We start from the raw sequence: 24718 nt of genomic DNA, 5'->3' as shown, positions 1-24718 counted from the left end.
AGTGGAGAAAATCACAGAAACTAAGGTCCAGGAGGTTAATTCCAGGTCTGCTGGGAGGTAGGAACTACCCACAAAAGCAGCAACCACTGTAAAGGATGTTGTCCTTTCCCCGGCTTGCAGGGGTGCTGAGACAAGGGAGTGGGAGGCTGAAGTTCATAGTAGCAAGGGAAGGGGGGATGGTCCGCAGGACACACAGGCCAAGCAGGAGATGGGGACCACCTGGCTGACCCACGGTCTAGGCTGGCTCCAGCTCAGCTGCCACACTGGCAGGAAGGCCCGATGCACCACTGTGGGTGGGACGGGGGAGCTGGGGGTGCAGAACCAGCCCTGGAGGGAGTGCTACTGCCTCTCTTTCCCCGCGACGGGACACTCCCTGCTCCAGCCACAGCAGCTCCTGAACGTCCACGCCACCACCCTTGGGCAGCTTCTTGCGATTCTGGGCATACGTTTCCACTGTGCGAACTACCTCTCTCACCCGGGATGCTGCGTGAGTCTGTGCTTCCCTTGCTCTGCCAAGAGGTTGGTGGATAGCACCAGGAAAAGCAGCAGAAGAAATCCCCTCTCTCACAGACACCAGGCAGACACGCCCAAGTCTATTTTAGTCAGAAGAAATACGTTCTTAAAAATAGGGTTTTTGTTTTTTTTAAGTATTGAAAAGAGAAAATCATTTTATATAGATATATAATTATCTATACATATATGTAACACATGAATTATTTAATAAAAATACACATATATAAAAATATTTTCCCTCTCTCTGAACTCTCTCTGCCTCTCACTGCCTCTGTCTCTGTCTCTATATATATGTATACATATACATGCATATGTGTTATTGTTCAGTCACTAAGTCACGTAGGACTCAGACCCCATGGACTGCAGCACAGCCAGGCTCCTCTGTCCTTCACCGTCTCCTGGAGTTTGCTCACATTCATGTGCATTGAGTTGGTCATGCTGTCTAACCATCTCATCCTCTGCTGCCTGCTTCTTTTGCTTTCAGGCTTTCCCCACATCAGGGTCTTTTCCAGTGGGTCAGCTCTTCGAATCAGGTGGCCAAAGTACTGAAGTTTCAGCGTTAGCATCTGTCCTTCCAGTAAGTATTCAGAGTTGATTTCCTTTAGGATTGACTGGTTTGATCTCTCTCCTTGCAGTCCAAGGACTCTCAAGAGTCTTTTCCAACACTACAATTCAAAAGCATCAATTCTTTGATGCTCAGCCTTCTCTCACATCCATACATAACTACTAGAAAAACCATAGCTTTGACTGTATGGACCTTTATCAGCAAAGCGATGTCTCTGTTTTCTAGATTTGTCATAACTTTCCTTCCAAGGATCAAGCGTCTTTTAATTTCATGGCTACAGTCACTGTCTGCAATGCTTTTGGAGCCCCCCAAAATAAAATCTGTCAGTGTTTCTACTTTATCCCTTCTATTTGCCATGAAGTGATGGGACCTAATGCCATGATCTTAGTTGTTTGAATGTTGAGCTTCAAGCCAACTTTTTCACTCTTCTCTTTCACTTTCATCAAGAGGCTCTTTAGTTCCTCTTCACTTTCTGCTGTTAGAGTGGTATCATATGCATATCTGAGGTTGTTGATATTTCTCCCAGCAATCTTGATTCCAGCCTGTGCTTCATCCAGTCCAGCATTTCCCCTGATGTACTCTGTAGAGAAGTTAAATAAGCAGGGTGACAGTATACAGCCTTGACAAACTCCTTTCCCAATTTGGAACCAGTCGGTTGTTCCATGTATGGTTCTAACTGTTGCTTCTTGACCTATATATGGTTTCTCAGGAGACAGGGAAGGTGGTCTGGTATTCCCATCTCTTAAAGAATTTTCCACAGTTTGTTGTGATCCACACAAGTCAAAGACTTTGGCATAGGCAATGAAGCAGAAGTAGATGTTTTTCTGAAATTCCCTTGCTTTCTCTATGATCCAACAAATGTTGACAATTTGATCTCTGATTTCTCTGCCTTTTCTAAACCAAGCTTGTTTAGAGGTTCAAAATTTGGAGATCCTCAGTTCATGTACTGCTCATGTCTAGTTTGAAGGATTTTTAACATAACCTTTTTAGCATGTGAAATGAGTGCAATTGTATGGTAGTTTGAACATTCTTTGGTATTGCCCTTCTTTGGGATTGGAATGAAAACTGAGCTTTTCCAGTTGTGTGGCCACTGCTGAGTTTTCCAAATTTGCTGACAAATTGAATGCAGCACTTTAACAACAATCCTATTTTAGGATTTAAAATAGCTTAGGTGGAATTTCATCATCATCTCCTCTATCTTTGTTCATAGTAATTCTTCCTAAGGCTCACTTGACTTCACACTCTACTCCAAGATGTCTGGCTCTATGAGAGTGACCACACTTTCATATGAGAGTGGTTATCTGGGTCATTAAGACCTTTTTTGTACAATTCTTCTGTGTATTCCTGCCACCTCTTCTTAATATCTTCTGCTTCTGCTAGGTCTTTACTGTTTCTGTCCTTTTTTAAAAAATTTCTTTTTAAATTGAAGGATAATTGCTTTATAGAATTTTGTTGTTTTCTGTCAAACCTCGACATGAATCAGCCATAGGTATATATTTATCCCCTCCCTTTTGAACCTCCTTCCCATCTCCCACCCCATTCCACCCCTCTATATTGATACAGAACCCCTGTTTGAGTTTCCTGAGCCATACAGCAAATTCCCATTGGCTATCTGATTTACACATGGAAATGTAAGTTTCCATGTTACACTTTCCATACATTTCACCCTCTCCTCCCCCCTCCCCATGTCCATAAGTCTATTCCCTGTTTCTCGATTGCTGCCCTGTAAATAAATTCTTCAGTATCATTTTTCTAGATTCCTTAATATTCATTAGAATATGATATTTATATTTCTCTTTCTGACTCATTTCATTCTGTATAATAGGTTCTAGTTCATCCACCTCATCAGAATTGAGTCAAATGCATTCCTTTTTATGGCTGAGTAATATTTCATTGTGTATATGTACCATAACTTCTTTATCCATTCATCTGTTGATGGACATCTAGGTTGCTTCCATGTAATAGTGTATTAGTGCCGCAATGAACAATGTGATACATGTGTCTCTTTCAATTTTGGTTTCCTAGGAGTGGGATTGCTGGGTCATATGGTGGTTTTATTCCTAGGTTTTTAAGGAATCTCCATACTGTCTCCCATAGTGGCTGTATCAATTTACATTCCCACCAACTGCGCAAGAACATTCCCTTTTCTCCACACCCTCTCCAGCATTTACTGTTTGTAGACTTTTTGATGATGGCCATTCTGACCAGTGTGAGGTGATATCTCACTGTAGTTTTGATTTGCATTTCTCTAATAATGAGCGATGTTGAGCATCTTTTCACGTGTTTGTTAGCCATCTGTATGTCTTCTTTGGAGAAATACCTGTTTAAGTCTTTTCCCCACTTTTTGATTGGGTTGTTTGCTTTTCTGGCATTGAGTTGTATGAGCTGCTTATAATTTTGGAAAGTAATCCTTTGTCAGTTGTTTCACTTGCTATTATTTTCTCGCATTCTGGGGGTTATCTTTTCACCTTGCTTATAGTTTCCTTTGCTGTGCGAAAGTTGTTAAGCTTAATCAGGTCCCACCTGTTTACTTTTGTTTTTATTTCCATTACACTAGAATGTGGGTCATAGAGGATCTTGCTTTGATTTATGTCATGTTCTGCCTATGTTTTCCTCTAACAGTTTTATAGTTTCTGGTCTTACATTTAGGTCTTTAATCCATTTTGAGTTTATCTTTGTGTGTGCTGTTAGGAAGTGTTCTAATTTCATTCTTTTACATGTAGCTGTCCAGTGTTCCCAGCACCATTTATTGAAGAGGCTGTCTTTGCCCCATTGTATATTCTTGTATCCTTTATCAAAAATAAGATACCCATAGGAGCATGGGTTTATTTTTGGGCTTTCTGTCTTGTTCCATTGGTCTATATATCTGTTTTTGTGCCAGTACCATACTGTCTTGATGACTGTAGCTTTTTAGTGTAATCTGAAGTCAGGAAGGTCGATTCCTCGAGCTCCATTCTGCTTTCTCAGGACTGCTTTGGCTATTCGGGGTTTTTTGTGTTTCCATATGAATTGTGAAATTTTTTGTTCTAGTTCTGTGAAGAATGCCATTAGTAATTTGATAGGGACCACACTGAATGTGTAGATTGCAGTTTGGTAGTATAGTCATCTTCACAAAATCCATTCTTCCTACCCAGGAACATGGAATATCTCTCCATCTGTTTATGTCGTCTTTAATTTCTTCCATTAGTGTCTTATAATTTTCTGTGTACAGTTCTTTTGTCTCCTTAGGTAAGTTTATTCCTAGGTATTTCATTCTTTTTGTTGCAATGGTGAATGGGATTGATTCCTTAATTTGTCTTTCTGCTTTTTCATTGTTAGTACATAGAAATGCAAGTGATTTCTGAGTATTGATTTTGTATCCTGCAACTTTGCTAAATTCACTGATTCTCTACTAATTTTCTGACACTATCTTTAGGGTTTTCTAGGTACAGTATCATGTTATCTGCAAACAGTGAGAGCTTACTTCTTTTCCAATCTGGATTCCTTTTATTTCTTTTTCTTCTCTCATTGCTGTAGCTCAGACTTCCAGAACTATGTTGAATAATAGTGGTGAAAGTGGACACCCTTGTCTTGTTCCTGATCTTAGGGATATGATTTTAGTTTTTCACCGTTGAAAGTAATGTTTGTTGTAGACTTATCATATACGGCCTTTACTATGTTGAGGTAGGTTCCTTCTATGCCCATTTTTTGAAGTTTTAATCATAAATGGGTGCTGAATTTTGTCAAAGGCTTTTTCTGCATCTATTGAGATGATCATATGGTTTTTATCTTTTGATTTGTTAATATTGTATATCACATTGATTGATTTGAATATATTGAAGAATCCTTGCATCCCTGGAATAATCCCAACTTGATCATGGTGCATGAACTTTTTGATGTGTTGCTGAACTCTGTTTCCTAAAATTTTGTTGAGGATTTTTGCATCTCCGTTCATCAGTGATATTGGCTTGTAGTTTTGTTTTTTTGTGCTGTTTTTGTCTGGTTTTGGTATCAGGGTGATACCATTCTACAAACTCATTGTAGAATGAGTTTGGAAGTGTTCCTTCCTCCTCAGTTTTTTGAAAGAGTTTTAGAAGGATCGCCTTAGCTCTTCTCTAAATGTTTGATAGAATTCTCCTGTGAATCCGTCTGGTCCTGGGCTTTTGTTTTTTGGGAGATTTTTGACCACAGATTCAATTTCAGTGCTTGTAATTGGATTGTTCATAATTTCTATTTCTTCCTGGTTCAGTCTTGGAAGATTGAACTTTTCTGAGACTCTGTCCATTTCTTCCAGGTTATCCATTCTATTGCCATTTAGTTGATCATAAGTCACTTATAATCCTTTGTATTTCTGCATTGTCTGTTGTAACCTCTCCTCTTTCATTTCTGATTTGTTGGTTTGATTCTTCTCTCTTTTGTTCTTGATGAGTCTGGCTAAAGTTTTGTCAATTTTGTTTACCTTTTCAAAGAAACAGCTTTTAGTTTTATTGATCTTTACTATTGTTTCTTTTATTTCTTTTTCATTTATTACTGCTTGGATCATTATGATTTCTTTCCTTCTACTAATTTTGAGGGTTTTTTTTGTTCTTCTTTTTCCAGTTGTTTTAGGAGTAAAGTTAGGTTGTTTATTTGATGTTTTTCTTGTTTCTTGAGGTAGGATTGTATTGCTATAAACTTCCTCTTAGAACTGCTTTTGCTGCATCCCATAGGTTTTGAGTTGTCATGTTTTCATTGTCATTTGCTTCTAGAAATTTTTTGAGTTCCCTTTTGATTTCCTCAGTAACCTGTTGGTTATTTAGAAACGTGTTGCTTAATCTCCATGTGTTTGTGTTTCTTACAGTTCTTTCTTGTAATTGTTATCTAGTCTTATAGTGCTGAGGTTGGACAAGATGCATGATACGATTTCAATTCTCTTAAATTTACTGAGGTTTGATTTGTGACCCAGGATGTGGTCTATCCTGGAGAATGTTCCATGTGCACTTGAGAAGAAGGTGTATTCTTCTGCATTTGGATGGAATGTCCTGAAGATATCAATGGGATCCATCTCATCTAATGTGTCATTTAAGACTGGTGTTTCCTTATTAATTTTCTGTTTTGATGATCTGCCAATTGGTGTGGGTAGGGTGTTAAAGTCTCCTACTATTATTGTGTTACTGGCAATTTCTTCTTTTATGTCTGTTAGTGTTTGTCTTATGTATTGAGGTGCTCCTGTGTTGGGTGTATAGATATTTACAATTGTTATGTCTTCCTCTTGGATTGATCCCTTGATCATTATGTAGTGTCCTTCCTTATCTCTTGTAATTGTCTTTATGTTAAGGTCTATTTTGTCTGATATGAGGATTACTACTCCAGCTTTATTTTGCTTCCCATTTGCATGGAATATATTTTTCCATCCTCTCACTTTCAGTTTATATGTGTCTTGAGGTCTAAAGTGGGTTTCTTGTAGACAGCGTGTATATATATATACATATATATGTGTGTATATATATATATATATCTTGTTTTTGTATATATATATCTTGTTTTTGTATCCATTCAGCCAGTCTGTGTCTTTTGGTTAGACCATTTAATCTATTTACATTTAAAGTAATTATTGATATATATGTTCCTATTGCCATTTTCTTAATGTTTGGGGTTGATTTTGTAGCTCTTTTTTCTTCTCTTGTATTTCTTGACTATATAAGTCCCTTTAACATTTGTTGTAAAGCTGATTTTGTGGTACTGAATTCTCCTAACTTTTGCTTGTCTGAAAAGCTTTTTATTTCTCCATCAATTTTGAATGAGATCCTTGCTGGGTATAGTAATCTTGGTTGTAGATTTTTCCTTTCAGTACTTTAAATATATCCTGCCATTCCCTTCTGGACTGCAGAGTTTTTGCTGTAAGATCAGCTGTTAAGTATATGAACTTTCCCTTGTATGTTACTTGTTGCTTCTCCCTTGCTGCTTTAATGTTTTTTCTTTGTGTTTAGATTTTATTAGTTGGATTAGTATGTGTCTTGGCATGTTTCTCCTTGGATTTATCCTGTATGGGACTCTTTGTGCATCTTGCACTTGATTGACTATTTCCTTTTCCATGTTGGGGAAATTTCAAACTATATCTTTAAAAAATTTCTCATACCCTTTCTTTTTCTCTTCTTCTTCTGGAACCCCTATAAATCCAATGTTGGTGCATTTGATATTGTCCCAGAGGCCTCTGAGACTGTTATCAGTTGTTTTCATTCTTTTTACTTTATTCGGCTCTTCAGAAGTTATTTCCACCACTTTGTCTTCCAGCTCACTGATTCATTCTTCTGCTTCAGATAATCTGCTATTCTTTCTAGAGTATTTTTAATTTCATTAGTTGTGTTGTTTGTCTATGTATGTTTATTCTTCAATTCTTCTAGGTCTTTGTTAATTTGTTCTTGCATTTTATCCATTTTGTTTTCAGTTTTTGATCATCTTTGCTATCATTATTCTGAATTCTTTTTCAGGTAGTTTGCCTATTTCCTCTTCACTTATTTGGACTAATGTGTTTCTAGTTGTTCCTTCATTTGTGTAGTTTTTGTCTGCCTTTTCATTATTTTTTTTTAACTTACTGTGTTTGAGGTCTGCTTTTCCCAGGCTTCAAGGTTGAATTCTTTCTTCTGTTTGGTTTCTGCCCTCCTAAGGTTGGTCCAGTGGTTTGTGTAAGCTTGTAAAGGGTGAGATTTGTGCTGAGTTTTTGTTTGTTTTTCCTCTGATGGGTAAGGCTGAGTGAGGTGATAATCTTGTCTGCTGATGATTGGGTTTGTATTTTTGTTTTATTTGTTGTTTAGATGAGGCATCCTGCACAGGGTGCTACTAGTGGTTGGTGATGCTGGGTCTTGTATTCAGTGGTTTTCTTTGTGTGAGTTCTCACTATTTGATACTCCCTAAGGTTAGTTCTCTGGTTGTCTAGAGTCTTGGAGTCAGTGCTCCCACTCCAAAAGCTCTGGGAACAAAGATTCCACAAGTGGTTTGTTATGGGATTGCTGCTGCTGCTGCTGCTAAGTCGCTTCAGTCATGTCTGACTCTGTGTGACCCCATAGACGGCAGCCCACCAGGTTCCCCCGTCCCTGGGATTCTCCAGGCAAGAACACTGGAGTGGGTTGCCATTTCCTTCTCCAATGGAGGAAAGTGAAAAGTGAAAGTGAAGTCGCTCAGTTGTGTCCGACTCTTCATGACCCCATGGACTACAGCCTGCCAGGCTCCTTCATCCATAGGATTTTCCAGGCAAGAGTACTGGATTGGGGTGCCATTGCCTTCTCCTTGTTATGGGATTAAGTGAGATTAAAACAAATATCCAAAAAAGAGAAACCAAAGATGAACCCCAGACAAATGGCAATTACAAAATCAGGCAAATAATTAAAATAATGGAATATACACATATACACATATACACCCATGAGCAAAGTGAAAACGGTCCACCAACAAAAGTAAAGTACAGTAGATTGACCCAACAAACAAAGGAAATAAAAAATTATATTTACCAGTTAAGAACAAAACTAACTAAAGCACAAACTGGAAAACAAAACTAAAACAAGGTGCCAATTGGGGAATAAAGCAATGAAAATTAAACTACCAAATTGTTGATAGGAAAGGAAAGAAAGAAAGAATAGATATGCAAAGTTAAATAGAGATAGATTAAGAAGATTTATATACATTAATGGACTCTGTGGGAGAGGGAGAGGGTGGGAAGATTTGGGAGAATGGCATTGAAACATGTAAAATATAATGTATGAAACGAGATGCCAGTCCAGGTTCAATGCATGATACTGGATGCTTGGGGCTAGTGCACTGGGACGACCCAGAGGGATGGTGTGGGGAGGGAGGAGGGAGGAGGGTTCAGGGTGGGGAGCACATGTGTGCCTGTGATGGATTCATTTTGATGTTTAGTGAAACTAATACAATTGTGTAAAGTTTAAAAATTAAAATACAATTAAAAAAAAATAAAGGCAGAACCACAAAAAAAATAAAATTAAATTAAATTAAAAAAAAAAGATTAACTGCAAGGGGAAAAGAACAGTAGGAAAGACAAAGAAAGGAATAAATATAGAAAAATATAATAGGTTTAAAAAATTAAAATTATAAAGAAGAGAAAAGAAAGAAAAAACAGAAGAAAGAAAAAAAGAAAAAGGAAAACTCCACAGAACTGCAAAAGCCCAATGTAAAGGCAAAGGTTTATAATAGCAATAAAAAAATGTTACTGATTAAAAAATAAAGCTCAAAATCTTAATTAGATTACACAATGCCAATAAAATCAACAACTGCAACAGAGGTGGGTGGAAAGGGGAAAAAAATCCAAAGGAATCTACAGAGTGTCCAGGTTCGATGCACGATGCTGGATGCTTGGGGCTGGTGCACTGGGACAACCCAGAGGGATGGTATGGGGAGGGAGGAGGGTGGAGGGTTCAGGATGGGGAACACATGTATACCTGTGGTGGATTCATTTTGATATTTGGCAAAACTAATACAATTATGTAAAGTTTAAAAATAAAATAAAGTTAAAAAAAATAGGTCAAATCTTTAAAAAAAAATAAAAATAATAAATGTTTTTCTTGAGTCACTGTTGTCAGAGTCCTTCCCCTCGCTGGGAGTGACAGTCCACCTCACCTCCCTCGGATGCCCTCCAACACTGTGCTGATCTCTGGACCTGCTGTGGGGGCAGCTCAGGTTCTAATCTTGTCCTACTCCTGTATGTTCTTGCCTCCAATGTCCACAGTTATCAGAACTACTGAATTTTCTTTGGTGGGAGCGCTCAATGACCTTTTATACATTCCATAGACAGAGTCTGCCTAGTTGATCATGTGGATTTAATCTGCAGCTAGTACAGCTGGTGGAAAGGTTTTGGGTCTTCTTCCTTAGCCACACTGCCCCTGGGTTTCAATTCGGGTTTTATTTCTACCTCTGCATGTGGGTCATCCACTGGGGTTTGGTCCTGAGGCTTCCCTGGAGGATTTGGGTCTGCACCTGTGAGGGCCAGGTGTGGAGGAGGTGCAGCTGCTTGGGTCGCAGGGGTTCTGGCAGCACCAGGTACTCAGGGGAGTTGGTGGCTAGGGCAGCAGGAAATACAGTGCTCTAGGAGGGCATGGCACTCCATGGAGAAGGAAATGGCAACCCACTCCAGTATTCTTGCCTGGAGAATCCCAGGGATGGGGGAGCCTGGTGGGCTGCCATCTATAGGGTCACACAGAGTTGGACAGGACTGAAGCGACTTAGCAGCAGTAGTAGGAGAGCGTGGCAACCAGTACTGGCCAGTACACTCCAGTATTTTTGCCTGGAGAACCCCCCTCCCTGACAGAGAAGGCTGGCAGACCACAGTTCACAGGGTTGCAAAGAGTTGGACACTGCTGAAGTGACCCTGCACGCATAGATGCAAAACTTTTTTGCTTGTGGCAGCTCTGCTCCAGTGAGAGTTGAGTGTGAAGATGGCCCAGCTGCTTGGCCTGTGGGGACCCTGGTGGCGCGAAGTGTGCAGGGACACGGACTGCCTCCGCCGCAGGAGTTATGGCCCTATCAGAGTCTTTTATTCGAGCCCGTTGTAGCTGGCAATCAGAACGCCTCTTTGGCCAGTCTTTCTCTGTAGCTCTGCCCATTCAGGCACATAGAGGGACCCCCCTGGCCGGGCGTCCTACTCTTGTTCTGCACATCAGTCACTTAAAGAAGCAAACTGGGTGAGGTCCTACTCTGTAGTTCAGTGCATCAGACGTTTGATGGGCCAGCCTCTCTATTCAGCTGCTGCCAATGCTGGCATGTCGGGAGAGAGAGGCTATAGTGATGGCTCCATCCCCTATGTGTGACTTAGCAGTATCGCCTTGCTTCCATGGCCACCTGGCTTTCCTCCACAGGCATTTCTTATCACAATCTCCTCCTTCACCTCCCCTCGATCTGTCTCTCTGCAGTCAACAGCAGCCCTCGCCCTGGGCTCACTCCCCAAACTCCAGCTCCCAGCCGAGCTGCGCCTTCCAGGGGACCCTCATCCGTGTCCAGGGTATGTATGGCTGCAGCAAGGACTGTCTGATTCTCATTCCACTTAAGCTGCCACAGATCAGCTGTTTCACTCTCAGCCTTAAATGTTTCTCCTCCAACTCAGACAACTACCCCGATGTGTGATCGGACCCCTGCTTTAGTTCCCTCACTCACCGAGGGCAGGTCCAATTCTACTAACACTCCTGTTTTCCCCCTTAGTTCCTTCATCCTACCAAGTTTTGCATGGTTCTATATATTCTTTTCCTCTGGTCAGGTACTCCTGTCCACTCTCAGCTGGTGTTATGCACGCACTTCTGTATCTTAAGGTGTATTCCTGATGTATCCATGGAGAGAGATGTACTCCACATCCACTGACTTCTCTGCCATCTTCAGTCCTCTTTTTCTGTCCTTTATAGTGCCCATACTTGCATGAAATATTCCCTTGATGGCTCTAGTTTTCTTGAAGAGATCTCTAGCCTTTCCCATTACATCGTTTTCCTTTATTTCTTTGCATAGTTTATTAAGAAGGCTTTCTGAGCTCTCCCTGTTGGTCTCTGGAACTGTGACTAATTGGGTATGTCTTTCCTTTTCCCTCTTGCCTTTTTGCTTCTCTTCTTTCCTCAGCTATTTGTAAACCTCCTCAGAAAACCGCTTTGCTTTCTTGCATTTCTTTTTCTTGGCGATGGTTTTGGTCACTGCCTCCCATACAAAGTTACAAATCTTCATCCATACCTCTTCAGGCACTCTGTCTACCAGATCCAATCCCTTAAGTTTATTCATCACCTCCACTGTATAATCATAAAGGATTTTATTTAGGTCATACCTGAATAGCCTAATGATTTTCCCTACTTTCTTCAACTTAAGCTTGATTTTTGCAATAAGATGCTCATGATCTGAGCCAGAGTCAGCCCCAGGTCTGGTTTTTGCTGGTTGTTAGAGTTTCTTCATCTTTGGCTGGAAAGAACATAATCAATCTGATTTCAGAATTGGCTATATGGTGATGTTCACTTGTATAGTTGTCTCTTGTGTTGTTGGAAAGGGATATTTGCTTGACAAAACTCTGTTAGCCTTTGCCCTGCTTCATTTTGTACTCCAAGGCCAGACTTGCCTGTTGTTTCAAGTATCTCTTGACTTCCTACTTTTGCATTCCAATCCCCTATGATGAAAAGGAGCTTTGGTGTTCTAGAAGGTCTTGTGGGTGTTCATAGAACTAGTCAACTTCAACTTCTTCAGCACTAGTGGTTGGGGCATAGACTTGGATTACCATGATGTTGAATGTTTTACCTTGGAAACGAAGCAAGATCATTCTGTCGTTTCTGCGTATCTGAGGTTTTTGCATATTTTGTCATTTTTGGATATCCGAGATTGCACCGAAGTATTGAATTTAAGATTCTCCTGTTGGCTATGAGGGCTACTCCATTTCTTCTAAGGGATTTATGGCCACAGTAGCAGATATAATGGTCATCTGGATTAAACTCATCCATTCTAATCAATTTTAATTCACTGATTCTTAAGATGTTGATGTTCACTCTTGCCCTCTCCTGCTTGACCACATCCAATTTACCTTGATTCATGGACTCAATATTCCAGGTTCCTGTGCAATATTGTTCTTTACAGCATCGGGCTTTACTTTCACCACCAGACACATCCACAACTGAACATCATTTCTACTTTGACTCAGCTGCTTCATTCTTTCTGGAGCTATTAGTAATTGCCCTCTGGTCTTCTCCAGTAGCATGTTGGACACCTTCTGACCTGTGGGGCTCATATTCTGGTGTCATACCTTTTTGCCTTTTCATACAGTTCATAGGGTTCTCATGGCAGGAATACTGGAGTGATTCATTCCTCCAGTGGACCGTGTTTTGTCAGCAGTCTTCACTGTGACTCATCAGTCTTGGGCGGCCCCACATGGCATGGCTCCTCATTGAGTTATGCAAGCTCCTTCAGCATGACAAGACTGTGATCCATAAAGTGGGTGTATACGTGTGCTCAGTCATGTCCAACTCTTTGCCACCCCATGGACTATAGCCCTCCAGGCTCCTCTGTCCATGGAATTTTCAAGGCAAGAATACTGGAACAAGTTGCCATTTCCTACTCTAGGGGATATTCCTGACCCAGGGATCAAACCTGTGTCTCTTGCATTATACATATTTCCATTAAAAGTTACCCTTCCTGGCCAGTTGGTGATGACAGGAAATGTCCCTCCCAGGAATAATGACTAATATTTATTATAGTAATAGCTATAATTTTTAAAACATTTATTATTGGTCCAATTCTGTGCTAAGTGAGCTCTTATATGCATTTTTGCAATTTTAATCCTCACAGTAATTTTAGGAGCACTTGATCTACTTGTTCTATAGGTAAGAAAATTGTGATTCCTTGTAGAGCATAGCAACTACTGACTGCAGCCTGGATTTTTGGGCCCCAGATCCTAAGCTACCACTCACCCCCACTGTATAAACTCCAGTCTCTCCTGTTGAGATCCTCACGAGACCAATGCCCATCAACTCTGTGGACAGTCTCTGATCATCCCACTGGGACAGCAGTGATAGCATCAGCTCTGCTCTCCTCATTCCCACTCTCACCTCCCCAGCCAGTCTTGCCTCCAAAGCTCAAGGAATGGGTTTCTCATAATGTAGGTCAGCTCAAGGTGCCTTTCAGCTCCCTTCCCCCGGCCCTCAGCTTCCTGCACAATGGGCCCCTGCCATCCTCACTTGCCCACCTAACCCACCAGGCTAATCGCCTTGTGATTCCTGAACACATAAAGCTTATTCCACCTTTGGGTCTGTGCGCTGACACTTCCCTTGCCAGGAATATTCTTCTTTCAGTTTTTCCATGGCTAGCTCCTCTTGTCACTCAGCTTAAATGTTTCCTTCTCAGAGAGGCCTTCTCAACCACTCTGGTAGGAGCTTGTCAGCCACTCCAGTACATCATCCCAGTTGTCATCTCTGCCTTACACTGATTGGTATCTGACCATTTTATTTTTCTTTTTTTTTTTATATTGTTCTGCCTTCACTGCAATGTAAGTATCAAAGGCCAGAAGCTTTGTCCATATCTTTCACCACAATGTCTAGAATAGCACCTGGCCCGTGTTGGGCCCTCAATAATTACTTATCAGGTGAATACTGCTCCATTCCTTTCCCCTTGTCCTAGAATGAGACAACAACCGTCTTAACATAGATGACCTCCAGACAGCAGATAACCTGGAGGTTTTCCTAACATTCTTTATGTTGCTCCTCCTGCTGTGGAATTCCAGCAGCCTGGAGTGAGCAGACCCCCTCACCTCTATAGGTCAGCAGGGCTTCATCCAGGAACTCGGCTGCCTTCCGGAAATGCTGGGAGATATTCACCTCAGGAAAGTCATCCACCTCCACACCCAGGTATTGGATCTCCAGGCCAGTGTAGAATTCAGGCCCCGTGTAGACACCAGTGCCATGAGCAGCATTCAGGATGTGAGTAATTCCCAGCCTCTTCAGCCTCCCCTTGTTCACAGCCACACTCCTAAAGAGAAAGAAGCAGGGACTTTTTTTTTTGCCAGCATCAGAACTAGAAAGGTACCTTACCTCTGAGATTGGAAGCCTGTTTCAGCAGGGTCAGGAGAGCCCAGCTGGGTGAAAACCACTTCCTCTGCTCCACGGTATGTCTGGGGCTTACTGCAAATATTGTTATAAAAATGGACCAGTGACCTAGTTCTAGCAAGAGAGAGAAGGGAGGGAGAGCTGGGCAGGGGAGGACAGGAGAAAGAGGAGAACAGGGCTGATGTGCAAGGAAAACATTGATTGACTGAGAAAGCTCTAGGCTAAAATTCCATGCCTTCAGGATCGACATTTATCAAGACACAAAAGTGGCAGTCAAAAATAATTATAAAATTAAGTATGTTTCACACTGATGTGGCATGCTATATTTTCCAAAGTGCTTTCATATGCGCTATTTTAATTTATCCTAATAATAAACTTAAGAAGTAGAATAACTATTCTTTTTTCCATCTGAAGATTGTAAAAATGAATCAACTATGTTTTAGGACTTGTTCCTAAGAAAAGACTCTGAACAAGAACTGGAGGTCAGGATCACTGACTGCCCAGAGCGGAAGTGGTAGAGCAGCCGGAAGTTGCCAGAGTTCCAGTCAGAAAGACTGGCAGGCAGGCTTTGACAGGAGCCAGAGCCATGCTGAGGAGTTGGTGGCCATGGCGTTGGGTGAGCCACTCTACAAGTCCGAGTACATCAAGATGGCACCTGAGAACAAAGTTAGTGGCCAGTCTGTATTGTGAGGAAGTCAGAACATCGTTCTCAGTGGCAAGACCATTGTGATGAACGACTGTATTATCCGAGGGGATCTGACAAATGTAAGAGTTGGACATCGTTGTGGTGTGAAGTCAGAGTGTCCTAAGGCCACCATTCAAGCAATTCAGCAAAGGTTGCATTTTTTCCTTTACATATTGGGGACCACATCTTTACTGAGGAAGATTGTGTGGTCAACGCAGCTCATATTGGCTCTTATGTTCACATTGGCAAGAATTGTGTGACTGAGTGCTGATGTGTCTTGAAAGGCTGTTGAAAAATTCTTGACAACACAGTATTACCCCCAGAAACTGTGGTCCCACCATTCACTGTCTTCTCAGGCTGCCCAGGACTTTTCTCAGGGGATCTTCCAGAATGTACTCAGGAGCTGATGACTGACATCGCCAAGAGCGACTACCAACAGTTTTTGCCCTTGACACAGGTCTAATGTCTCTGCCTTGTGTCTTGAATTTGATTGAACTCTAAGATGAACTTGGGGACAAAGTGAGCCAGACAGCATCTACAAAGAGCTCTTGTGTCTTTGACACCTCCCACACTCTTTTTTTGTTGTTGTTGTTGACTTCCCTGGTGGCTCAGATGGTAAAGTGTCTGTCTACAATGCGGGAGACCCAGGTTCGATCCCTGGATTGGGAAGATACCCTGGAGAAGGAAATGGCAATCCACTCTAGGACTATTGCCTGGAAAATCCCATGGACAGAGAAGCCTGGTAGGCTACAGCCCATGGGGTCACAAAAAGTCAGACACAACTGAGTGACTTCACTTTTCACACTCTTTTTTTGCTTGTTTGTTTAATTCTTTAGAATTTCTCAATCCTCCCAGGCTCTAAGCTCTTTAGACTTTAATAACAGAACGACTGGAGGGTTGTCTCCAAATGCTGTGCTTAAACCATATCTATTCACTGTCACTCTGTACCATGATGGGGGGAGCATAGACTCATCTGTTTCCAGCACTCCCGCCCTTTGCCCTGCGGGCAGCCGGTGGAGCAGGGCACTCTATCCCAGTGGGGAGGTTGTGTGCAGCCCGTGGCCACGAGCTGCCACAGTGAGCACCATTCGCAGGGGTCACTGTTGGCTTCCCTGCTGCTCATGCAATTGGCCAGTTGCCACAGCTGCTTGTCATTTGCAAAAAAAAAAAGTGTTTGCCACTTTTCAGTGCCCAGGTTCCTCTTGGCTACTAAAACTTGCAGGGAGGGTGGTTAGTATTTCTCTTCTTTCCAAAATGACCTGATCATCTTAATTAGGGGTGAATAATTTAAGACTTTCTAGCGTTCTATTCTAGGGCCTTGGCTTTCATTAAAAGGGGGGCCCTTAGCATTCAGATTTTGTTTTTGCAAAGTCCCATGTTTGAGTCTCACTTATGGATGGACTAGACTAGCAGCCACTCCTTGTCTCATGGTGTTTAGGGGCAGCAGTGTATGCCTTATTTCACTGGAGATGTAGCATTTGTGACACTTGCTTTCTGGCCTCAACCATTCAAACCATCCTGCATTTGCCAGAAATCTCACAGTTCAGACCAAAATATCAATACTTGGGCCCAATCTCATATGTACATGGGGATCTCTTAAAATCATTCTGGGGGCCTGGAGTCCCGAGGAGTAGACAGAGTTGCCAGTGCTGTCCTTATCTTCTGGGTAATGGCACAATCCTTCCCGTTCTGCTCTAGTAGGAAGACTTAGAAGTGAAGGCCTGAGAAGGTCGGCCTTGCCTGATGCTCTAGTGCTACTGCGAATGGGGTAGGACAGTCCAGCCTCAAAGGTCAGGATCTAGCAGCAGCTGTCTTGACTTAATATCTGGTCTGGGGTTTGCAAAAAGAACTATGTAGTCACCTCTGCTAGTTCAATATAAAACTGCTTTCTGGTTTCTCATTTTTTATGTTTGTACATTAAAGGTGTGACACATGAAACAAACAAACAGAAAAAGAACTGGAGTTTGGGGTTCCTAGTTCAGAGTTCTTTTTACCGTAGTGGAACAGGTGGAGCTTAGTTTGAAGAGCTTCTGCACACAGCGTTGCCCAAGAAGAAGCAGAGGCCTTCAGCTGGGGATTTCTGGAGATGCCCAGAGTCTCTGTTCATCGCAGTGTGAATGTTTCTGAATCTGTGGAGCTAATTAGCGATCACTTGGGACTTGGTGCCCAGCTCTGGGAAATTGGGTTCTGGGCAACATATTATACCATGCTGGAGTATAAGACCCAATGTCCAAAGCTATTTTACCTATTGCCTGCTTTCAGGGCCCCAAATTCCCTCCCTTATATTGGGAAAAGATCTCATTAAGAAGCCAGTAGATCAGCAAAATGGTTTCACAAATCAGTCTTTTGTTACCAATTATGTACTGGCAAGACCATGATGAAGGAATAAGATGTGAGTGAGTTGTTTGGGGTTTTGTTCTGGATACCACTGATAAACTTTTGAAAAACAACATTTTGTTTTCTGATTATAAAAATAAATGTTTACTGTAGGATATCTATACAATTCAAAAATCACTTATAGAACCACCTCCCAGCAAGAAGTATTGTGAAATTTTTATCACATTTGTTTCTAATTTGTTGTCTATGCAAAAGCACATGTGCACACACACACACACACACACTATATCAGTTAGTATCATATCGTATATACAGGTTTTGGAACCTATCTATCCTCTTAATATATTGTGGATATTTTCATAAGTTAGTAAATACATATAAAATCAATATTGTCAATGGCTCCAAGTGCCCCATTATATGGTTGTTACGGATGTCATGGAATAATGGTAATAGTGAGGTGTGTGCTATTGGCAAGGCTCTGGGCAGGTAGGAAGGCCCAGAGAGGGCACCTGGGGCAGCGGGGAAGGCTGTGAACGACAGCCCTGTCAGGAGGTTGGAGGATAAACAATCATACCAGCATTTTTGCCTGGGAATCCCTGTGTGCAGATGGGTGGCCTGGGTCTTTCTCCAAGGTGGGGGCTGGAAAAATGCTCAGGCAGCATCCATTTGCTGGATGGAGCTATTGGAGCTGTTGGTCCAAGTTGGGGGAATTTCATCTCTCTTGGGCACTACCCAGAAGGCTGGGACAAAGGCTCATGACCATCCAGCCATCAGACTCACTTCTCTGCTATGAAGACGTTGGGCCAGACCTCATCCACCTCATTCCAGGGAGCCTCTTGGCGGTCTTGGACCAAGGCCCGCTGGAGGTCCAGGATGCAGGGAGTGTTGTACAGGCTGGTGTCATCCATCTTCTCCCTGACACGGTTGTACAGGTCCTCCACCAGCAACTGCTCGGCAGACTCCAGCATGCCTGGACACTCTGCCTCGACTCTGACCCCACGTGGCTTGAGTTCTAGGGGGAGAAGCAGCATTCTCATCAAAGAGAAAGAACACCACGACCCTCCCTGCTCCTTGGAAGAATCCACAATTGGCCCATTTTCTGCCGGGACTCTGTGTATGGGATGAATCTGATCTTCCAGGAAGGACTTAACAGGGATCAGCAGTAGCATAGATGTACTGGGGTGGGAGAAGGGACGTCAGTTTCCCTCATCTCCTCCCATATTTCTATAAAACTGGCTGATATTTTCTTGGACCACGGTCCTTAAGTAGCTAGTATATGTCCGATTTATACTTGTAAAACCCATAGTGAAACAAAATGTATGCTTAGATGCATTTACCAGATGAATACATGACATTCTTTAGTAACATAATTCATTCCATTAGTTCGAATCCATTATGTACAGAGGGCAAATAACTGGGAAAAGTAAAATTTTCAACAGTCACTTATGCTAGGTCATGTTCTACTACACCTTTAGTTTACTTATTTCATTTATTGTCTGAATGCATTACTTGGGCACAATCTCAAAAATGACAGAGTGATCTCTGTTCATTTCCAAGGCAAACCATTCAATATCACAGTAATACAAGTCTATGTGCCAACCAGTAACGCTGAAGAAGCTGAAGTTGAACGGTTCTGTGAAGACCTACAAGACCTTCTAGAACTAACACTCCAAAGTGATGTCCTTTTCATCATAGGGGACTGAAATGCAAAAGTAGGAAGTCAAGAGATATCTGGAGTAACAGGCAAATTTCACCTTGGAGTACAAAATGAAGCAGGGCAAAGGCTAACAGAGTTTTGCCAGGAGAACACACTGGTCATAGCAAACACTCTCTTCCAACAACACAAGAGAAGACACTACATGTGGAATCACCAGATGGTCAATACCGAAATCAGATTGATTATGTTCTTTGCAGCCGAAGATGGAAAAGCTCTATATGGTCAGCAAAAAAAAAAAAAAAAAAAGACTGGGAGCTGACTGTGGCTCATATCATGAAATTCATGAACTCCTTATTGCCAAATTCAGATTTAAATTGAAGAAACTAGGGAAAACCACTAGGTCATTCAGGTATGACCTAAATCAAATCCCTTACAGTCGAAGTGACAAATAGACTCTAGGGATTAGATCTGATAGAGTGCCTGAAGAACTATGGATGGAGGTTTGTGACATTGTACATCCCCAAGAAAAAGAAATGCAAAAAAGGCAAAATGCTTGTCTAGGGAGGCCTTACAAATAGCTGAGAAAAGAAGAGAAGCCAAAAGCAAAGGAGAAAAGGAAAGATATACCCATCTGAATGCAGAGTTCCAAAGAATAGCAAGGAGAGATAAGAAAGCCTTTCTCAGTGATCAGTGCACAGAAATAGAGGAAAACAATAGAATGGGAAAGACTAGAGATCTCTTCAATAAAATTAGAGATATCAAGGGAACATTTCTTGCAAAGATGGGCACAAAAAAGGACAGAAATTGTATGGACCTAACAGAAGCAGAAGATATTAAGAAGAGGTGGTAAGAATACACAGAAGAACTGTACAAAAAAGATCTTCGGACCCAGATAACCATGATGGGGTGATCACTCACCGAGAGCCAGACATCCTGGAATTGGAAGTAAAGTGGGCCTTAGAAAGCATCACTAAAAAACAAAGCTAGTGGAGGTGATGGAATTCCAGTTGAGCTATTTCAAATCCTAAAAGATGATGCTGTGAAAGTGCCACACTCAGTATGCCAGCAAATCTGGAAAACTCAGCAGTGGCCACAGGACTGGAAAAGGTCCATTTTCATTCCAGTCCCAAAGAAAGGCAATGCCAAAGAGTGTTCAAACTACTGCACAATTGCAGTCATCTCAAACACTAGCAAAGTAATGCTCAAAATTCTCCAAGCCAGGCTCCAGCAGTACATGAACTGTGAATTTCCAGATGTTCAAGCTCATTTTAGAAGAGGCAGAGGAACCAGAGATCCAATTGCCAACACCTGTTGGCTCATCAAAAAAGCAAGAGAGTTCCAGAAAAACAACTACTTCTGCCTTATTGACTATGCCAAAGCCTTTGACTATGTGGAGCACACTAACTCTGGAAAATTCTTCAAGAGTTGGGAATACCAGACCACCTTACCTGATTCCTTAGAAATCTGTACGCAGGTCAAAAAGCAACAGTTAGAACTGGACATGGAACAGACTGGTTCCAAATTGGGAAATGAGGACATCAAGACTGTATATTGTCACCTTGCTTATTTAACTTATATGCAGAGTACATCATGCAAAATGCTGGGTTGGATGAAGCACAAGTTGGAATCAATATTGCCGGGAGAAATATCAAAAATCTCAGATACACAGATGATACCACCCTAAAGGCAGAAAGTGAAGAGGAACTAAAAAGCCTCTTGATGAAAGTGAAAGAGGAGAGTGAAAAAGTCAGCTTAAAACTCAACATTCAGAAAACTAAGATCATGGCATCTGGTCCCACCACTTCATGGCAAAAAGATGGGGAAACAACGGAAACATGAGAGACTTTATTTTGGGGGGCTCCAAAATCACTGCAGATGGTGACTGCAGCCATGAAATTAAAAGATGCTTGCTCTTTGGAAGAAAAGCTATGGCCAACCGAGACAGCATATTAAAAAGCAGAGCCATTACTTTGCCCACAAAGTGCATATAGTCAGAGCTATGGTTTTTCCAGTAGTTATGTATGGATGTGAGAGTTGGACTGTAAAGAAAGCTGAGCATGGAAGAATCGATGCTTCTGAACAGTGGTGTTGGAGAAGACTCTTGAGAGTCCCTTGGACTGCAAGGAGATCCAACCAGTCTATTCTAAAGGAAATCAGTCCTGAATATTCATTGGAACAACTGATGCTGAAGTTGAAACTCCAATACTTTGGCCATCTGATGCAAAGAACTGACCAATTGGAAAAGACTCTGATACTGGGAAAGATTGAAGACAGGAGGAGAAGGGGCTGACAGAGGATGAGATGGTTGGATGGCATCACCAACTCAATGGACATGAGTTTGAGCAAGCTCTGGGTGTTGGTGATGGACAAGGAAGCCTGGCATGCTGCAGTCCATGGGATTGCAGAGTCAGACATGACTGATCAACTGAACTGAACTGACTGCCTCTCTAGAGTGTAGGCACCTGTGATCCACAACCTCCCAGCTCTATGACAGCTGGGAAAACTTTGCAATGAGCCCTGATGCCAGTCACAAGACATCATACAGGACCTTTTTGACAACAGCCCAGAAAAGCTCAAATTTCAAATGAATTCCCTCTTGAGTGAAACTTTATCTTCTCCTTCCAATGTATTTTCTTCCAAATTATCAAATATAGAGGAAAGTAAGATCTTTCATTTCTCTAAGAATTTATCAGTTCAGTTCAGTCACTCAGTCATGTCTGATTCTGCGACCCCATGGACTGCAGCACCCGAGGTCTCCTCGGTGCTGCAGTCCTTGGGGTCCATCACCTGTCCATCATCCAACTCCCAGAGTTTACTCATACTCAGGTCCATTGAGTTAGTGATGCCATCCAACCTTCTCATTCTCTGTCAGCTCCTTCTCCTGTCTTCAGTCTTTCCCAACATCAGGGTCTTTTCCAATGAGTCAGCTCTTTGCAGCAGGTGATCAAAGTATTGGAGTTTCAGCTTCAGCATCAGTCCTTCTAATGAATATTCAGGACTGATTTCCTTTAGGATGGACTGGTTGGATCTCCTTGCAGCCCTAGGGACTCTTGACAGTCTTCTACAACACCACAGTTTAAAAGCATCAATTCTACAGCACTCAGCTTTCTTTATAGAACAACTCTTACATCCATACATGACTATTGAAAAATCATAGCTTTGACTAGACAGACCTTTGTTGGCAAAGTAATGTCTCTGTTTTTTAATATGCTGTCTAGGTTGATCATAACTTCTCCCAAGGAGTAAGCGTCTTAATTTCAAGGGTACAGTCACCATCTGCAGTGATTTTGGAGCTCAAAAAAATAAAATCTGTCACTGTTTCCACTGTTTCCACATCTATTTGCCGTGAACTGATGGGACCTATGGTCATGTATGGATGTGAGAGTTGGACTGTGAAGAAGGCTTAGCACCAAAGAATTGATGCTTTTGGACTGTGGTGTTGGAAGAAGACTTTTGAGAGTCCCTTGGACTGCAAGGTGGTCCAACCAGTCCATTCTAAAGGAGATCAGCCCTGGATTTTTTTTGGAAGGAATGATGCTCAAGCTGAAACTCCAGTACTTTGACCACCTGATGCAAAGAGTTAACTCACTGGAAAAGACTCTGATGCTGGGAGGGATTGGGGGCAGGAGGAGAAGGGGATGACAGAGGATGAGATGGCTGGATGGCATCACTGACTCAATGGACGTGAGTCTGGGTGAACTCCAGGAGGTGGTGATGGACAGGAAGACCTGGCGTGCTGCGATTTATGGGGTCGCAAAGAGTCGGACACGACTGAGCGACTGAACTGAACTGAACTGATGGGACCAGATGCCATGATCTTAGTTTTCTGAATGTTGAGTTTTAAGACAACTTTTTCACTCTCCTCTTTCACTTTCGTCAAGAGGCTCTTTAGTTCTTCTTCACTTTCTGCCATACAGGTGGTGTCATCTGCATATCTGAGGTTATTGATATTTTCCCTGGCAATCTTGATTCCAGCTTGTGCTTCTTCCAGCCCAGTGTTTCTCATGAAGTACTCTGCATATAAGTTAAATAAGCAGGGTGACAATATATAACCTTGACATACTCCTTTCCCGATTTGGAGCCAGTCTGTTGTTCCATGTCCAGTTCTAACTAACTGTTGCTTTTTGACCTGCATACAGATTTCTCAGGAGTCAGGCAAGGTGGTCCTGTATTCCCATTTTTTTAAGAATTTTCCACAGTTTGTTGTGATCCACACAGTCAAAGGCTTTGGCATAGTCAATGAAGCAGAAGTAGTTGTTTTTCTGGAACTCTCTTGCTTTTTTGATGAGCCAACAGATGTTGGCAATTTGATCTCTGGTTCCTCTGCCTCTTCTAAAACCAGCTTGAACATCTGGAAGTTGACAATTCACGTATTGTTGAAGCCTGGCTTGGAGAATTTTGAGCTTTACTTTACTAGCGTGTGAGAGGAGTGCAATTGTGTGGTAGTTTGAGCATTCCTTAGTGTTGCCTTTCTTTGGGATTGGAATGCAGACTGACTTTTTCCAGTCCTGTGGCCACTGCTGAGTTTTCCAAATTTGCTGGCATATTGAGTGCAGCACTCACAGCATCATCTTTTAGGATTTGAAATAGCTCAACTGGAATTCCATCACCTCCACTAGTTTTGTTCGTAATGATGCTCCTAAGGCCCACTTGACTTCACATTCTAGGATGTCTGGGTCTAGGTGAATGATCACACCATTGTGATTATCTGGGTCATGAAGATCTTTTTTGTACAGTTCTTCTGTGTATTCTTGCCACCTCTTCTTAATATCTTCTGCTTCTGTTAGGTCCATACCATTCTGTCCTTTATTGAGCCCATCTTTGCATGAAATGTTCCCTTGGTATCTCTAATTTTCTTGAAGAGCTCTCTAGGCTTTTCCATTCTACTGTTTTCCTCTATTTCTTTGCATTGATCACTGAGGAAGGCTTTCTTATCTCTCCTTGCTATTCTTTGGAACTCTGCCTTCAAATGGGTATATTTTTCCTTTTCTCCTTTGCTTTTGGCTTCTCTTCTTTTCACAGCTATTTGTAAGGCCTACTCAGACAACCATTTTGCCTTTTTTTTTGCATTTCTTTTTCTTGGGGATTGGTCTCGATCCCTGTCTCCTGTACAATATCACGAACCTCTGTCTGTAGTTTATCGGGCACTCTGTCTATCAGATCTAGTCCCTTAAATCTATTTCTCACTTCCTCTGTATAATCGTAAGGGATTTGATTTAGGTCATCCCTGAATGGTCTAGTTACAAAGGAGAAGGAAAAAGAAGGTAAGTAGGAAACAGGTGTCCTCCATGTTGGTCATAGCGTCTTCCAGCACCACCTCTTCTCCATGGGTGAAATGTGGGTGAAGAGTGCAGCCGCATTTGGCAAATAGATGTGGCCTTGCTCTTCATGGAATGAGCAGGTGTGTGTAAGCTGGGCATGGCACTCAAATTCTGTCG

General features: G+C 42.0%; 1 protein-coding gene and 1 pseudogene across 3 annotated transcripts in view; one reads left to right on the top strand and one right to left on the bottom strand.

The window, feature by feature from the left end:
* The window catches only part of STYXL2 (serine/threonine/tyrosine interacting like 2), a 78971-nt gene that overhangs the window by 12108 nt on the left and 42145 nt on the right, over positions 1 to 24718 (bottom strand). For all 3 annotated transcript variants that reach the window (XM_086393901.1, XM_086393902.1, XM_086393899.1), the window contains 2 exons: positions 18404 to 18635; positions 14307 to 14524 (listed from right to left, as the gene is read on the bottom strand). In XM_086393901.1, the coding sequence (XP_086250027.1) occupies positions 14307 to 14524; positions 18404 to 18635 (450 nt within the window). The remainder of the gene's footprint in view (positions 1 to 14306; positions 14525 to 18403; positions 18636 to 24718) is intronic.
* Positions 15071 to 15882, top strand: LOC147377106 (dynactin subunit 5 pseudogene; annotated as a pseudogene).

The sequence above is a fragment of the Bos grunniens genome, chromosome 3 (assembly GCF_055505025.1).
Source record: "Bos grunniens cultivar Pamir isolate PY7600 chromosome 3, Bosgru_T2T1.0, whole genome shotgun sequence".
Lineage (NCBI taxonomy): Eukaryota > Metazoa > Chordata > Mammalia > Artiodactyla > Bovidae > Bos > Bos grunniens.
The sequence above is the reverse complement of the archived record's forward strand: the minus strand, read 5'-3'. Positions and strand labels throughout refer to the sequence as shown.